Source organism: Anabrus simplex, chromosome 1 (genome assembly GCF_040414725.1).
Source record: "Anabrus simplex isolate iqAnaSimp1 chromosome 1, ASM4041472v1, whole genome shotgun sequence".
Classification (NCBI taxonomy): Eukaryota; Metazoa; Arthropoda; class Insecta; order Orthoptera; family Tettigoniidae; genus Anabrus; species Anabrus simplex.
Genome location: NC_090265.1, coordinates 710370668 through 710389135, shown reverse-complemented (window position 1 = coordinate 710389135; position 18468 = coordinate 710370668). Strand labels below are relative to the sequence as shown.

The following is an 18468-nucleotide window of genomic DNA, read 5'->3' as shown; positions in this document are numbered from 1 at the left end:
AAATGGAACCTGTAAGTAGCACAATATAAAAGAAATGAATATCATTCTTAGGGCATCTAATACAGTCACCAGAAAATAGAAAGAGTAAGAGTAAGAATAATATTAGATGGATCACAGAACTTAAAGAAGACATGAGAGAGTTGCATATTACAATACACGATTTAAAATACAAAACAAATACACTCAACATATTGAAAGATAAACACACCAGACTACAGACAAAAATCAACAAGCAGAGAATAGGAAGAGTGATTCCAGAAGCAGAAAGAAAATTACATTCAGAAAGGATGAAACAGTATTGGGCTGACAAAAAGAAGAAGAACCTCCATAAACGTAAGTAGTCTTATGTTGGCTAAAAAATTAAAATTAAAATGGCCTCAGCTAGCACTTTTAGTTAAATCGCTAATGGACCTGTGCTGCTCCACAGCATTCGTTATAATTAGGTCAGATAACTCACCTTGATATGCCTATCATAGACATACGGTTTGCCTGCCCTTTCCAATAGTTTTATGAACATTTAACACTGGTACATAATAACTCATTCATTCGTAAAGTAGTTTATAACACTCATTTCCATACTTTGCTGTGCTTTGACCATTCGAGTGTATCTGGATCTTAACATTTTCAAATATCTTACCCGATATAGTTCAACATACACTGAAGATTCATTTGGGTAAGTAGACATCCACTTTTTCAAGAGGCTGTCCCTGCGCTTTATTATTGGTAATGGACACACAGAAGGCTAGTCAATTTGATACCTTCCTATCTACGCGTATGTCGATGTTTTCTATTTTTTTTTGCTATTTTGCTTTAAGTTGCACCGACTCAGATAGATCTTATGGCGACGATGGGATAGGAAAGGCCTAGGAATGGAAAGGAAGCGGCCGTGGCCTTAATTAAGGTACAGCCCCAGCATTTGCCTGGTGTGAAAATGGGAAACCACAGAAAACCATCTTCAGGGCTGCCGACAGTGGGATTTGAACCCACTATCCCCCGGATGCAAGCTCACAACTGCGCGCTCCTAACCGCATGGCCAACTTGCCCGGTGATGTTTTCTATTAGCAGCATGTAAGTTATTAGGAATGTTCTGCCATCTGCTGATTATATTTAGAAGCTGGCGAAGGTCAGAGTATCAAAGAGTATATAGCACAGAATAATATTCTTCCATTATCAGAGAAAGTGTATACTCTCAGGCTTGACAGGTAGTAATCAAACATGGCTGCATGCAATGATATAACTACGGATGAAAATCACATATACGTTGTATTAATATTAATGAAAGTGTTAGTCGCTTAGTAACCTGCTAAGTACAGAATGTATTACAGGTTAGAGTAAAAGCTTTCGCCTGCAATTATTGGAGTGATCATTTAATGATTTGATTTTATGATTACTCAAAGTTGGCTGAACTTGCAGACCTATCAATGTCTCATGATTCACCACCAGGTAATTCCGAGTGAATAAAACAAAAATGAAGCAAATCGGTCTAGTAGAACGGACGGACGGATTTGCCAAAGCTGATTTTAGTAAACTCTTTTAATGCATAGATTGAATTTATTTTCATTTATCTAGACTATGTCAGTTTATCAGGTTCTGTTTTACTCCATCAGATGGCAGGGTAAAGCAGATCTCTGTTGAGCAATCTACAGCCGAGTTTCTGTTAATTGTATCGACTAAACAACATATGTGTCACCAGAGTGGGGAATTGACTTCTTTCCGCTCTTTAAAAAGTCAGACTACCTTCCACGACCTTCGGATCTGGACACCGACACTCTACCACTGACGCACAGAGAGAGCTGCTGTTAAACATGATCAACTAATAACGATTTTGTAATCACCCTCTGAGTGGTCACCTTTTGACAAGGCTGCATTGCACTGCACGTCGGTCTTGCGAAGTCCATAGTGATCAAAATGCTTCCAAGACTGATAAATGCTACAACTGAAGGAGAAATTGGAAGTGAAAAGTCGACGTAGGCAAAGCTACAGAAACTACAGAATCAACTTTAAGAACAATAAGAAATCAATCTCCAAAGACAACACTGTCAAGCAGTAAATACTCAGCAGGACATAGAAAGCATCAAACTTTACAATCAACTCAGAATTCTACTCAGACTCCAAAATACCACAAAAAAGTAAAAGCCTGTACCACACCTATTTCGTACCAGTTCTCATACATGGTTTAGAGACCTGTACTCTACTAAATAATGACTACAGCAGAATTCAGGCAACAGAAATGAGATTCATCAGAACTATGAATCAAATTACTCAAAAGGACAAAATCAGGAATACAGGAAACAATACATAGACACAGTGAAATCAGATGTGGAGGACAGAGGTCTCAAATGGGAACATGTCCTGGAACAGAAGACATATACAGACGGAGATGGCAAGCGCTTGTACACCACACCCAGGAAAACGGAGTTGGAAAAATGATGATGATAATAATCAAGAAGAGAAATTGGCAGGAAGTTATAAAAGTGTAGGGAGACTGGTGGCAGCTAAGATAATACAGAAAAGGGCACCAGTTACGGAGTAATTGAAAACTTCTTTTGTGCTTTTATCCTTTCAAAGAAACTCCCATCATATCTCACCAATGCAAATACAACTCACTTTATGCAATTATTTCACAGAAATAATAACGTAAAGCAAAGGATAACTGTATATTTGGGAGCACGTTTTGTGCTTTTGAATTTCAATGAAAAAAATTAGGAAATGGGAGAAATGTAAGGTAATAGCTGACAATTTTTGTAAAACCATAATGTTTTGCTAGATCCATGTGTCATATTTCCAATAAAATAGCAGCAACTTATTTTTCAAAAGTAATACAGTTAACACAGTACTGGTCAAAATTTTAAGACCACCATAACAAATGACAGGAATTCTATTTACACAATATTTATTACCATAATTTTGCAACAACCTAGGACTTTGACCGACCGACCGACCAAACAAATAATAGCTGGCAATCTTGTAAACAAATCACAATGTTTCAACTTTGGGCAGAGTTGTAGCTCTCAGGAGACTTTTTCACTCCAGTGGACTGCTGAAGCAGCCGTGTGTTGTTCGGCTCATGTGTGTTATGCTATGATAGAATGCTGGAGAATTTGCACCGTTTGTGATATGATAGAAATTATATTTAACTTTGGCAATAATAATTAACCCCTTACTGCATACTGTGACAGATATGGCACACACCGGTTTTATTTTTATACAGCCTATATTGAAGTGTTTATTTCATTACTGCATAGAGTGACAGATATGGTACACTATCAACAATAACTGGATGCGAGCAGCATGTGCCGTCTGTTGAGGGAGTAAGGAACTATTTGACTTTCATCCCTTGTTTGTGTTGTAAGCAGTTGACTAGATATCTGACCACAAGAGAGTTGTATTTTATACAGTAATAGTTCGATTTGTGTTTTTATAAAGTTACTGTGGAAGCATTAATATGTCAGGACATCTGTAAAGAGGTAAGTTTGATCATTTGTCTACTGGAGTAATTATAATCTTTCAAGTTAGGATTGTGACAGATATGGCACAACATGCAGTTGTGACATAACCTATTTCTTGCTACTGGAAGTATAACCGTCCAATTTCTTTCCTTTCAGTTGGTTTACTCCAATCGATGTAGGAAAGTTTTATGCCTCTTCAACTCTCGTACTAATTATACCCGACAGGAATATTAGTGACAATCCTGATCTATCAGATGATGATAGTGCATTACGTATAGAAGGAAAGAGATATGACATTCTTGTTTCAGAGTCAGATGATGATATTCCTAAAATGCATAACACAATAAATAATGTTACTATTATACCAGAAACAGAATCAGATACAGATGATGATACTGAGGTTAGGCCTACTGAATACCTTGACCTCTATGCCATTCCTCTTGCGGATAGGCTTGCTACAATCCAAAACAATCAAAGGCAACAAGCACGGTGGGGAAGAGTAAAATCGACGGGCATATAGGGAATCGGGTAAGAATGGAAGATGAAACAAAATTTACTGGAAATATTACTCTACCTCAGGAAATTTTGCACCTTGATAATCCAGTAGAATATTTCCAATATTTCTTTACTAGTGAGATATTTTGTTAAATTAGTGTAATTTCTGAAACCTTTTGTCATTTTCATAAATTAAAACTAAACTTCTAAGTGTAGTACTTTTAAATGCATATGTATAACCCTCCCTGAATGTACTGGTATGGTATTTTCTGTTTCCAAGTTACGACTGATACCATCGAAGGATAACCGTTATTGCATGTTGTCCCATATATGGCACAAACCATAAACTAACAACAAAGATCTGCCCAATGAAGTTCAGATTTTTAAAACTATTTTTCTGTAGGTCAGGACACTATATTTAAGCAGTCAGAATTTTTTCAGGAAGAAAAAGTCATGCAGTAAGGGGTTAATACACTTCTATATAATTTTGTAAAAAATTTCTAAGAGCAAACTTCTTAAATAGTGACATTTTTTAAATACTCCTTAACTCAGTTGGCAATCTGTTATATGACGCTGTGGCAGAATATGCTGTAATTTTTATTCCATACCTTGAAGAGGATACATGGCCAGTGTACCATTTGTATATCTGATCTACTGACCTAGTCTGATAGTTATAAATGTCTTTTCTGTACCTAATTTCTGCATTTAAGGAGATCACACCATTTTTAAATTTGTACATGTAAATTTGCACCAAGTTTCTAAATTATATATATTGGACAGGATACATTCCACAAGAATGGCTGAAGTCAGTTTTAATCCCCATTCCTAAGAAGCCAAATGCAACTAGATGTAGCCATAAAATTCATAAAAAATGCGAACTGGACATAGGTGACAAACAATTTGGTTTACGCTTTGGGGCACATGACGCCTTGTTCTGTCTGACGACACTTTTACAAAATTGTAGAGACTAATCTAAAGACGTATACATCTGCTTCATTGATTATTCCCGAGCATTCGATTGTGTCAAACATTCTGAACTTATGCGAATTCTGAACACAATACGAATAGTAGTGAAGATCTTCGTCAGAAAGCTGTATGAACATCAAGATGCTTCCATAAGAATTGTAAATTCCAAGACTCGCGCTACTAGGATCAAACAGGGAGTACGGCAAGGATGTGTATTATCTCCCCTGCTATTTAATCTGTACTCTGAGCAGATCTTCCGAACTGCTCTTCAAGAAGTGGAAAATGAAGTAAAAGTAAACGGTATGCTGATCAACAACAATCTGAGGTACACAGAGATAACACTATCATCTTGGCTGATGGTAATGAATGTCTTCAGCATCTGATAGATAGAATCGTAGCTGAAGGGGATAAACTTGGTCTCAAAATTAACACCGACAAGACCAAGGTGATGGCCATTTCCACACCATGTAACACGCACATTCTTATGACCATTTATAGGGAACCATTTGAACAAATGCAGAAGTTTAAGTACCTTGGCAGCTGGATTACTGAGGCTTTAGACCCAGATTTAATGATCCGTTTACGAATGGAAATGGCTCGCAATAGCTTTCTGAAAATCAGGAATCTACTGTGTGACAGAAGCCCAAGCTTGGAGACACATCACAACTTCTTCAGATTCTATGTATATTCACTGCTTCTGTACGGTGCTGAAACATGGACTCTGAAATGTAACACCATTATAAGAATAAATGCCTTCGAAATGTGGGTGTTCCGAAGGATGTTATGGATCTCATTGACTGACCACGTCTCCAATGTCGCCGCAATCAAACGCATGAGGAGGGAACGAATGTTGATGTGTACAATCAAGGAAAGAAAGTCAGCTTACCTGGGGCATATTATGAGGAATGAAAAGTACAACCTACTTAAATTGATCGTGCAGGCTAACATTGATGGACGTAGAGGTCGTGGCCAAAGGAAACACTCTTGGCTATGATTGTGGCCAACCTTCAGTGACTTAGAAGGCACTATAAGAAGACATGAGTAGTGGTTCAGAGTATGTGTTATACATTCTGACAGTACAATGTCCTTGTATATCTCAATGGAGCGTTTCAAAAAGTTGTATTTATAAATTAATCTTATGATCGTTTGTTTCTACAGAGAATAAGCAGACGTTTTGTGGAAGAAACATGAATTTTGGTTGAAAAATAAGAAAGTTACAGAAATACTGAAATATTTAAGTATAGCAAAAAAAAAACCACCAACATGCAGATAGGATTTTTACCTTAAGGGAAATTTTAGAGAAGACAGTCGAATTTGGGATTGGCACGCATCACATCTTCATTATTACAAAACAGCATATGATAGTATAGACAGCGGTGATGGCGGTGATTATTGTTTTAAGAGGAACTACAACTAGACAGCCATCCTCCATATAACACTAATCAGAGAGAAAAAATAGAAGGGATCCAATGCTTTAAAAAATGAAGGTATTGATCAAAGAAAGACAAGGGCACGAAGGGCATGAAAAGGAAAGACTCTCTAGGCCTCGATACCCAATATCGTTGTGGTCAGAAAAGAACAAGAATTGACCAAGGGTGGTTGGATACGATAGATGAAAGTGAGGAGCCTGGCACAAGTAAGTAAAAGCAGTGCCAGGGCTCAGCTCAGGGCAATGTGGTCACCAACACACGCTCCCAAGTTGAGAGCCCCTGAGGCCCCTTTTAGTTGCCTCTTACAACAGGCAGAGGATACCGTGGGTGTTATTCTACTGCCCGCACCCGCAGGAGGGGTGGTAGTATAGACAGAGAGCAATTGTATCATGCTACGAATGAACTGCGAATTCCTGGAAAATTGGCAAGGCAATGACAATGAATGAGACACGAAGCAGTATAAGAACAGGAGGAGTTATGTCTGAGACATTAGATATTAAAAATGGGGTATGGCAGGGAGATGCACTGGCAGTCTCCTTTTTTAATGTTCCCTTTGAGAAGGTGATGAGAGATACAAACCTCCTGAATAGTGGAACAATCTTCCATAGCTCAGCGCAGATACTTGCTTAAGCTGATGATAGAGATACAGCTGCAATAACTCAAAAGGTAATGGAAGAGATATTCATCGCCCTTGAACAGGCCAGTAGGAAAATGGTACTGGAAATCAACCAGCGGAAAACTAAATATATGGCTGCTGGGAAAGCATGTAAGAACAATAACAGTGAGCAATTACACCTTTGAGAGAGTTGAGCAGTTTAAATATCTGGGATCGACGGTCACCTACCAAAACGATACACCTGATGAAATTAAACAGAGATTAATGGCAACCAACAGAGCTTATTTTGGTCTAACAAGACTTCGCTCCTCAAGGCTCTTGCCTCGTACCACCAAATTAACCATTTACAGAACACTTATAAGACCTGTTCTTTCATATGCCTCAGAAACTTTGCCATGAACAACAAAAGATTCTGGAAAGCTGGATGCCTTCGAAAGAAAGAAAGACACTTCAAAGAATCATCAGTCCAATCTGTGAAAGAGGAACATGGAGGAAAAGGTACAATCATGAACTGTACTCCATTTATAAAGATCTACCTATTAGAAGAATAGTGAAATCAGCCAGACTGAGGTGGGCTGGACACGTAGCACGGATGAGTGATATGGAAATACCTAAAAAAGTTATTAACTGGAAATTCAGGAAGACAGAGGGGACGAGGTTGACCGAGGACCACACGGATGGATGGAGTCATTGAAGATCTTCAGGAAATGGGCTATAGAAATTGGAAAGCTTTAGCGTTGGATCGAGATAAATGGCGGAAGATTGTTCAAGAGGCCAAGTTTACAATGAACTGTAGATCCATAGAAGAAGAAGAAAACAAACAATTTTGGGGATGGAAACACAACCTTAAGAGAAAAAGGTGACACTAAGACACTTGAAATCTTGCGTAACAATAAGCCTTGTAATGACCTATCAAATGTGTAGCGTAAAAGAATTGATGAAAAATGGGATGGAGATTGAGAACATCATATATTTCTTTGACATATTCAGAAAAGCCCCCAATTTTTGATAGTGTGTTAAAAAATATAAATTTGATATTTTTGGGTAAACGTAGAGGCACTTCACACTTTTTGGCGTCTCAATATATTTATCTTTGCTCCAATGCGAGGCTTACAAAACTGGAATATCAGAATGCAGAAGGCAAAGTAGGCCTTAATTTCATCCTCAAACCACTTGTCACCGCCTTTTTCTATGCGAGTCCGATATATGTTTCGCAGCATAAATATTTGTTTCCTGTGCAATGTGGGAAAACAACAGGTCCATAAACTCCAAAAACTCGATTCTCCTGACACCCCTGGGCAGCCTATAAAGGGATACTAACCCACACCCAGTCACTATGTTTTGCTTTTACGCGCGGGGCTTCATGTACAATTTCACAGTCATTCATATCAGATGAACTGTCACTTTCATACAAAATCTCTTCTCCAATATTATCATAATCACCATCAATCTCCCTCGAATCACTGCCTAAAACACTTTCAAGTAACTCAACAATAGCATGTCTGTCAATGGCCTTTACTATGCCCGGAGCCATGGCTGGGAGACTGACTACACCTGATGAAATGCTCATGCTTTCAGAGGCTACAACTGGGCAATAAATTATGGTAAAAGTTCTTAGGAGGAGAGCTGTAAACAAGCCACATCCCTGTTCTATTCATAAAAGTTTGCACGGGTGGTCAAAATATAAGCTAATACGTATGACTCGTGACTCATTGGAGTTGAAGGCCTAGCCAATGCTCATGTGAACATCACGTCAGATGAGTCGAGTGGGTCAATAATTCAAAATTAGTGCATTGTCAATATATTTCAGACAGGAGGAAGAAGTCGCTTTATGAGCGATGTACTTATTGTTTTGACCAACACTGTACACATTGAAACGTAACAACACTACTGTGAATGACTGATCTACTTATGTTCACAGGCTACAACTTAGCTGTAAACTGAGATTACCATGGTACTGGAGCTTGGATACACAGTTGGTGAAGTCCATCGGTACTGGGAACGTGGTCCGGGATACGTTGGTCGTGGAGCCTGTCCAGGATACGGTGGCCGTGGAGCCTGTCCAGGATACGGTGGCCGTGGACCTATGTGACGTACGGGGTTCTTACTCGCCCAAGCAGTGCTGCCCGACAGAGTCGCCATGGAGTGCCGCGCCATAAGGGCTTCTTCCTGCTGCACCTGTCTCTGCTGCTGATGTGCTGGTGGAGGCCGCTGTACCTGTCTCGGCAGCTGATGTGTTGGTGGAGGCAGGTTCCTTTGAAGATGGGGTGGCCCTCGAGGATTCGGAACCTGAATCAAATATATCATCATTTCATCAAATACTATCACAATTTTATACATCATGATGATTAGCCAAGCCCCATACATAGGGGGTGGTGATTTTTCAAAAGAACTATATTAAGTAAAATGCTTATAAAGTCTTACTTTTCTATTTTAATTTTTCATGACAGGAGCTATAGCGCCGATTGCAGAAACGATGACTAGTTTCAAGCCATAGATAATGTCTAACTAAACAACGTCTAAATTGAACACGATCTTCCATTGCATAAACAGTGTTCAGCCGGTATTTAGCTAGACTTTGTTTATAAAGTTTAAATATTGGTTCAAAAATGGAATTAGGAGTATCTTCCATGCAATTCTTTGCTTGTTGCAACCAAGGAAAATCGTCGGTGTGCATGGCAAACATTAATCAGCTGTTGTCTTCTTACACATTACTTAAATATGGCTAAGTGTTAGTATGACATACCCATAGATAAGAATATTGCTTTCACTGGAATTAAAATCTCGTAATATTATCACCACTAAAGCGACGCAGCACCACACGAGGAAGTGTAGCTTTGATTATAATGTTGTTACAGCGAATGTAATCTAAATAACATTGGCGAAGGGAATATGAAACTATATTACTGGATAACTGAATGAGTTGTACGGGCCATACAGATGTACATTGCATTCTAGAAATCATAGGTTCAAAACTCACTATCGGCAGCCCTGAAGATTGTTTTCCGTAGTTTCCCCATGTTTACAACACGCAAATATTGAGGCTGTTACGGTGACAGCTCTTCCTTCCCAGTCCTTGCCTTTTCCTATCTCGTAGTTGCCGAAAACTTACCTGAATTAGTGCAACGATTATCCGGAAAAAAAGAAAAAAGACCGGACACACACAACCTACTTTTTAGTGTTACTATTATGTGTGCTTGCTTGGCAGTAAATGTCATAACTGAATCCCTCCCGGTTGATGTAGGCGAAAGCCCTCTGACGATCGGGATAAATTATTCTCATATGGATGTAGTCAAAGTGATCTATACTGTTGTTGTTGTTGTTGATGATAAAAGTTGTATGATGGTATGGCCCTGGTGTATGGCACAACGTATTCGCAAAAGATGGATGTTCCCTTACTCCTTGCTCTTGTAACCCTACCGCTAGGAAAGCTAGAGTTACAAACAAGGCTGTACCGTCATATAACGTTTATCATCAACAACATCAACAGTGTCATTTTCAAATTACAGCAGCTGTTACAAAGCAACGATGGATGTTCCCCCAACTCCTCGGCAAACTGTACATAATGCAATTCTACAACCTTCGATTGCCTTAATATCGGCACTTTTACAAGATTGCCAATTTTATCACACGTTTTTTATTTTATTCGATGATTTGACGTCCTCAACTCCAAGTATGCATAATATTTTAAAACTCTGCTCAACATTGTGAATATCTGCTTCAATTATTTGTGACTTGTACCCCAACGAAGTTCTTTAGATTTTAACGCGTTTTTATGACTTGCAACTCATATAAACCATTTTAAGACAAATTTTGTGATTTAGTTATTTGTTTTGAACTGATAAAGATTCCAAGTGAATCTAAACCGATCTTCATTTAATGAATGTTACACATTATATAAAGTGTTGAATGGTGGAACATCCCTCGACTCATTCCTATTACAGTATATAAGTCAAACGTCAACACGGAAATAAGTAATAAATTATGAATCGTGTATTCACGATTGGAGGAAGAAAAAGTTATTAAATAGTAACAGTGATCGTAGAGCTTTCCAAGGGCAGAGTACACAGAAATTGAAAATTAAGAACGGCTTTATAAATACGTGACTGAAAGACGTGAACTAGGTTATGGTGTATTGACTGAAATGTGTCAACTAAAATCATCAGAGATCGCAAAGGAACTTAAAGAAGAGGGTCTTACTGAAAGCTGTGGGTGGATAAGGAATGTTTTATTGAAGAAACGCACTATGCATGCCATAAAGAAATTTATAAGTAAAGGAAAAACAGATCTAGCAATAATTCCAAGAGGGCTGACCTCTATGCTTCAGCCATTGGCTGTTTGTGTGAACCGGTCTTTCAAAGCTGCATTGAAACAGCTCTACACCGAGTGGATGGTGTCTGCCGTCGATCACACAGACACCAACTGGACGAGTGAAACGACCTGATTGTAAGTAAATAAACATGCGATTTATTTTTTCCAAATTTTGTCGTTAGAAATTCAAGTGTGCGTGTCTTATTCGGTTGCGGGTGGTAGCCTATTCAGGATTATACAGTTAATTGTGGCTTGTGTGTTAGGGATTGACATGTAGAATTACAAGTACAGAAAACACATGTGCCACCATTACTTGATGTTTTTACTCTTAAGTGCTCATACATAGTGACAGAACCCATACAGATGTCATTTGACTCATAGTAACGTTAACTCCTCCCAACCGCATATCTTATACCTTCAACCACTTGATGTGCTACATAATTCATCAGTTCAAGGTGGTTTTTGCACGGACTTTTTTTTTGCTAGTTGCTTTACGTCGCACCGACACAGATAGGTCTTATGGCGACAATGGGACAGGGAAGGGCTAGGAGTGGGAAGGAAGCGGCCGTGGCCTTAATTAAGGTACAGCCCCAGCATTTGCCTGGTGTGAAAATGGGAAACCACGGAAAACCATTTTCAGGGCTGCCGACAGTGGGGTTCGAACCTACTATCTCCCGAATACTGGATACTGGTCGCACTTAAGCGACTACAGCTATCGAGCTCGGTAAGTACAGACTGAGGATCATGTCATCCTTAAGAATTTTCATCGACAAGAGGTTCAGCTTCATTGCTCAATTCTGTTATCCCATCTTTGTATCCTTCGGTACATCTAGAGTGTAGCTGGATGTGATGACTTCACCGTCAGATCAGAGAAGTTTAAGACAGTGCCCGAATGGATCTATTTTTGACGTTGAAGATTGCCTGCAGTCAGTGTTAGAGCGTGGCTACTGTGATGAAGACCTCTATAGTACAAAGATATTCCCATAAGACGACTCAGCCCTCAAGAATGGAACAAAAAAAAAAGTTCTTGTGCACTGCATACAGATGGGCATAGCACTCAAAAGGTTAAATATCAAAAGAGTTGGCTATGCAGTTTAGGTCAGATAGCTATTACCTTGCATTAGGGTGATGATAGGTTCAAACCCCAGTGTCAGCAGCCTTGAAGATGGTTCTCTATTGTTTCCCATTTTCACACCACGGTCATTTCCTTCCTAATCCTATCCCATCGTTGTCGTACGACCTGTCAAGCCTGTGAAGGACTGAATTCACACTGTGTTTGAAATTTAACAAAATCCCAGCTGTTCTTTTCAAATTTTCTGAAAATAAAAGTAAGACATGCACAGAGCGTTACCATACTATAATTTTATTGCCCCACATTTCAAGTTAACGGTAATGTAATATCAGGATGAAATATGGAGGCAAGTAGCATTAGGCCCTATGCGTATGGTCTTGCTATACATGAAATGTAGTGAAGCTTATCTGCCTCGGAGAGCCACAAGGTTCTATGGAGCATGTACGTACCGCAGAGATAGTGTTGTTGCTCCTTAGGTGATTCATTCGGCGCAACAAGAACTCCGCTTTCTCCTGGATGTGATGATCAGCCAGATAAGGGAACTGCAAGAAAGGAAATAGACTCCACTAGAAACACACTTCAACTAAAACAGACCTTAATAAAATGCCTCTTAACAACCAATTATAGATGAACAGGAATTACACTCAAACAATGAAACAATAAATTTAGAGTCCAAAAATTCATTCAAAAATTGGTTTATTTGGTTCAATTGTGAGCACATTTTCTCCACACACATATCTGAGGTCATTCTCAAATGAAACTATTCCACGACACTCCTTGACAATCTATGAAGCTCATTCGGAGAGGGAATGGGCTTCTCAAAGTTTATGAGGATCGTGAAGGCAAACAATAATCGGGGCTCAAAAAAGTACAGGCATCAGGTTGTCGTGGCAATTGGAAATATGAGTCCAGCGGCTAGCATTTAAAAAAATGTGTAGCCTCAATTTTTACTTGCCAGTAGATCGGATTTTTATGCAATGGGATGGATTGGAAATAAATTATAGTAAATTTGTTATAAAGTTCAAAGTTTCAAATCTACCTTGAACCCCACAGTGATGGAAAAATTACAAGCAAAATAAACAGTTACTCAAGAAATATTTTACTTCATTACAATTACAAATTACTTTTGCATACCTGCCAACTTTTGAAAAGGGCTATCAGTAAAACTCACGTGCGATGAAAAATCTAAGATTTTCGACATACCCCGGCTTGACGAAAATAATAATACTTCTGGGCTACACAATACAATAATTCATGCTTTAAACAGAATATTTCAATGAAATCAAATCTACTTACATCATAGGCCAATGATTTGTAGATGGAAAATAACAATCAAAAAGAAATCCATGTTAAATAGCAGCAGGTGTGGTGAATATTAGTTTGGAGCATACATAACAGGACATCTTTGATAAATTAAGCAGATACGTGATAATCAAAAAAGGCTTTACACAACAAAACTTGTTTAATGTAACACAGCCAAAAAAAAATAAATTAATACACACTGCAAATCACACGCTTGTTCGACTTTAAAGCCATAGTTGTGGCCTTTTTAGCTTCCTGCAAAAAGTCTTGAGAAAATATTTTGTCATAACAGGGACCAGAACTCCTGGTCTTCAAAATAGAAATATATTCCAGAGATTCATTGGACATGGATGACCTGAACTCTGTTCTATTTTTCTTCACAAGGCTGAAAACACGTTCACATTCTGCATTGCTATGGGGTATGGTAAGAATAGAGAGCATTACCCTAGAAATTTGGTTATACTTAAGAAGTCCATCGGCTCCACGAATTCTTCATATTTGTGCCCAACTGGAATCACTTGCAGCATCTTGATTTGCAACCAAAGTGTCATCTACCTGAAGAGCTGTGAACTGCCTCTGAAGCTCATTCACCACCTCATCTATAGTTTCATTCTCTTCCTTGCATAACATGATAGGAAATTTTTGCAAGAAAAAACGAATGGAAGAAAACTGTGCATCTTCAATTTTGTCTAACCTAGCAACTTGAGCATGCTTTAAGACATCATCCTTAAGTGGAAACTTGTTCATGATGTAATCACAGGCAGTACAAAAGTAGTTTCTCACTGATGAAAAGAAAAGGGATTTATCTGCATCCTGGAGATCATTCACTAGGTTCGAAGTCTGAATGCCAATAACTAACTCATAATCACTTCTTTGATTTTGAATCAAGTTGTACTCAACTTCAAGCAATGAGGAGCTTTTGACAATTTTGGGCTTAACAAACTTGGTGAACAACTGCTTTAGCAAATCCATTAGAAGTTCTAAAAAAAATGAACTTGTGAGGAAGAAGTCTGAAGGGCAACATTGAATTTGTCAAATACAGGAATAGTCAAATGAAGGAAAGTGCAAAAGGCCTTGTTCAAGTTTGAGGATAGGAACATAAACAATTTTTCCTCACACGCTGTAGCATAATTCTTGCTTTTTAGGATGGGTTTGTCACATTTGGAAGAATATGCTATTCTTTTAGGGGCATGTGTAGTAGCAGAATCAAGAATTCTCTTCTTCTGATACTCTTTGGATCCACTTTGTTCAACTCTAGGTATTTTGAAAGATGTCAAGCTTGTGGAAATGTTTTGGGTACTACATAATATTACTTCTTCCTTGAAGAAAGAAAGAAGCGGATCTCACTGGTCCAGTTGTCTATCCAAACATCTACCTAAAGATAACCACCTAGTAGATACATGTTTCAGAATTTACTTTGCCTCTTTATTGTGCAAGTTCTGAAATTTCTGAAGGCGTTCTTTCCTTTTGACACTCTTCTTTAAGAAATAAAATATATCAACAAGGATCTCATCCACTTTAAGTGGTAATCTTCCAGCACCTTTTTCAGCTGCTAGATTAATCAGGTGGCAAATGCAACCTATGACGGCAATACCTGGTTGAACTTCATTCAGAACCGCTGAAACCCCATTTTTGTGTCCTATCATAACAGGAGCATTGTTGGAGCAGAAAGCCACACAGTTTTCAATTGGTATGTTATGAGAATTCGGCTGTGATAACATCAGATTTCCTATGTTTCGCCCTGTTGAGTCACCCTCTAAGCTGGTAATGGATAGCACAGTGCTCACTACTTTTTCCCACAGAATATTGTAGAATGTAACAACAATAGGATACAACTTGGCATTCGTATCATTGCTTCCATCTGTTGCCAAAGAAACTGGTCCATTCTGAAGGCACTTAACAACTTCAGATGACGCATTTTTTGCCATTTTATTTACAATGCATGCCGTTTTTGTGCGACCACAACTCAGACATGCCCACTTTCAAAAGTGAAAAATCAGGAGAAATTTCGCAGCGAATCACGACATATTACGACACATCACTGATGGCAGAACATGTACGAATTCATTATAATTCAATACATTAACAATTCTATTTGATCATATATATATTTTCCATCATTTACATGTGAATACTAAATACTGGACATACATGAACTGTAGGAACACGTGACTTCTCATCCTTCAACATGGTGATCACATTACGACTAATTGTTGTTCAACACACCAGTAGCTGACTTAGCCTTCTTCAAAAACTCGGAACTAAATTTTTACTCAAAGCACTTGCCTTGCTAAACTGATTTCAAGGTTAAAAGTTTCTCCAAAGTTTGTTCAGACAGCAAGGATCTGAACTGTGTTTTTGTCTTTGTGACTCTGCTAAAAATCCTTTCACATTCTGCATTGCTATGTAGAATTGATAAAATAGCAAGCATCACCTTAGAGATTCTGTCATATTTAAGTACACCATCAGCTGATTTCATCTGACTTACCAATGCCCATTGAACATCAATTCTTCCTTTTGCCAGGTCTGTTTCTTCGAGCTGAAAGTTACAGAACTGGGAGTGCAGAATATTGGTTTCTTTATCCAAATGTTTCGTTTCACTAGTCAAAATGTTCGGACACTTTTTTATGAAAAATCTAAGGCTAGAAAATGATGCCTTACCTATAGCAGAAATATTTGCAACTTCTGCATTAATTAAAACTTCATCTTTGAATGGAAATTAGTGTACCATGTAGTCACACGATGAAGCAAAACAATTTCTAATAAACTTAAAAAATATGCACTTTTCCTCAGACTTCAAGGTGTTCACTAAAACAAACGCAGAGTTCCCTATCATCAGATCACAATCATCCTTTTAATTTGCTGGAGTATGATAATCTACATCAAGGAGAGAGGAGGATCTTTTAATAACGTCTGGTTTCACAAAACTTGCCATCACATTCTTCAATAGTTCCTCCAAAACTGACCCAATAAGTGGATGTGCGGCATACTTGACTGAAAAGCTACGTTTGGATTCTCAAAGATATCCATAAAACTTGAGAGAATAAGGCAAAAAGATTTATGTAAATTTGATGAAAGGAACATGAAAAGTCGTTCTTCACGTGACAATGCATGGCTCTTAGTGTCATAAGTAGTTTCATTTTTTTAGTGAAACTGATGATTGTTTTTCCTTTTAATGAGGAGTGAGGTGAAATGTTAAGACAATCCTTAACGTTTTCAGACAAACAAGACACATCTGCACTTAAACTGTGCTTAGGAATTTTGTAAGTCTTCAAAGTTCCCAACTGAGAATCCTTACTCACAATTTCGCTCCTGAATAATGTAACCAAAGGGTCCCACTGAAGCAAAATCCTGTCTAAACACCTTCTTAGTGATAACCATCGAGTAGGCAAATACTTCAGAATTTTCCTGATCTCTGTGTTGTGTAAAGTCTGAAATTTTCTGAACTTTTCTTTCCTCTTTGTACACCTTTCCAGATAATAAAATATATGAATTATACTTTCATCTACATTTATGGGCAAGCATGCCGCACCCTTCTCGGCAGCAAGATTAATTAGGTGACAAGAGCAGCCTACGATGATTATGTTAATATTTTTCCGCTTCAAACATCCTGCAACATCATTCTTTAATCCTACCATTACTGGAGCATTATCAGCACCAAGAGCTAGGCAGTTTTTTAATGGAATGCAGAATTCCCGAAAAGTTGAGAGCAGAAGATTGGCAATGTTAGCTCCAGAAGCATCCCCTTCTAAATTAGGCACAGAGTAGACAACTCTGAATTTCATTGAGTTTAGACTTAAAAAATGTTACAACAATGGGACAGGCCTATATCTTTAAGTCTCTTTTATTGCTACCATCAGTAGCAACAGAAAATGCATTCACCTGCAAATGTGATACAATTTTCGCCCTTTCTTCCATGCACATTTCTGTAATGATAGCCGCTGTTTTCGTTCTAGCACACCCATATCGTTTAGTGATTTCCGAATCCGGAAACATTTTGCAAAACAAAGGTCGCGCGTGATCGGCACAATTTAAAGGCAGGTTATTTTCTACTATAAATGACGTAAATAATGCCTCGGCATTTGTCACAGGATTTACATCTTGGTTTTTACATGAAAAGTTCAGTTTCTGGTTTCTTTCTATTACACTGAACACTCTCCTTATGTTTTTTCGTTTGCATGTGCTTGAGTATATCGCATTTCCCGCCATGTGCAACTGCAAAATCAAACCTACATATAGTACAGAATGTGAACGTTGGTCTCTTTCTGCATTCACTCAAACACGGAAACTCTTCCCTATAAGCACTTTTAAACACTGCATCATATTTCTTTTTTTTTTTGACATTTTGGCCAAAACAAATATTAAGGCACAACACGAGCACTTCTGCAGGTCTTGCCACGGGTAGAACAACTATGTTTCTGAGGTTAGGTTACTCCAAAGAGAATGTTACTCGCTTGACTCGCTTGCAAAGAGAATGACTGTATTATAGACCAAAGAGCAGCACGACTGGCCACCGTGCCCCGTACTGCCATCTGGTATCATTATTAGAACTACTATCGACCAGCCATACTCAGAGGACAAGGAAATCCGCGGGAGTTAAAAATAATACGAAAATTACGGATATTGCTCTGAAAATCGGGAGATCGGACCCAGTGATCGGGAGATCGGGAGGAACGATGAAAAATCGGGAGTCTCCCGCTCAAATTGGGAGACTTGGCACGTTTGACAACTGTATTTCTTTGCAACTTCTGATGTGGGAAACATCTTAAATATAGCCCCAGCATGATCAGCCGCATTTAAAGGCACATTGTGTTCCACCAAAAAGGA

General features: G+C 38.4%; 1 protein-coding gene across 4 annotated transcripts in view; it reads right to left on the bottom strand.

Moving 5' to 3' along the window:
* The window catches only part of LOC136856717 (transcriptional regulator ATRX homolog), a 462565-nt gene that overhangs the window by 40240 nt on the left and 403857 nt on the right, over positions 1–18468 (bottom strand). For all 4 annotated transcript variants that reach the window (XM_068225163.1, XM_068225164.1, XM_068225166.1 and 1 more), the window contains exons 25-26: positions 12789–12881; positions 8907–9245 (exon numbers count right to left, since the gene is read on the bottom strand). In XM_068225163.1, coding sequence (XP_068081264.1) covers positions 8907–9245; positions 12789–12881 — 432 coding nt within the window. The remainder of the gene's footprint in view (positions 1–8906; positions 9246–12788; positions 12882–18468) is intronic.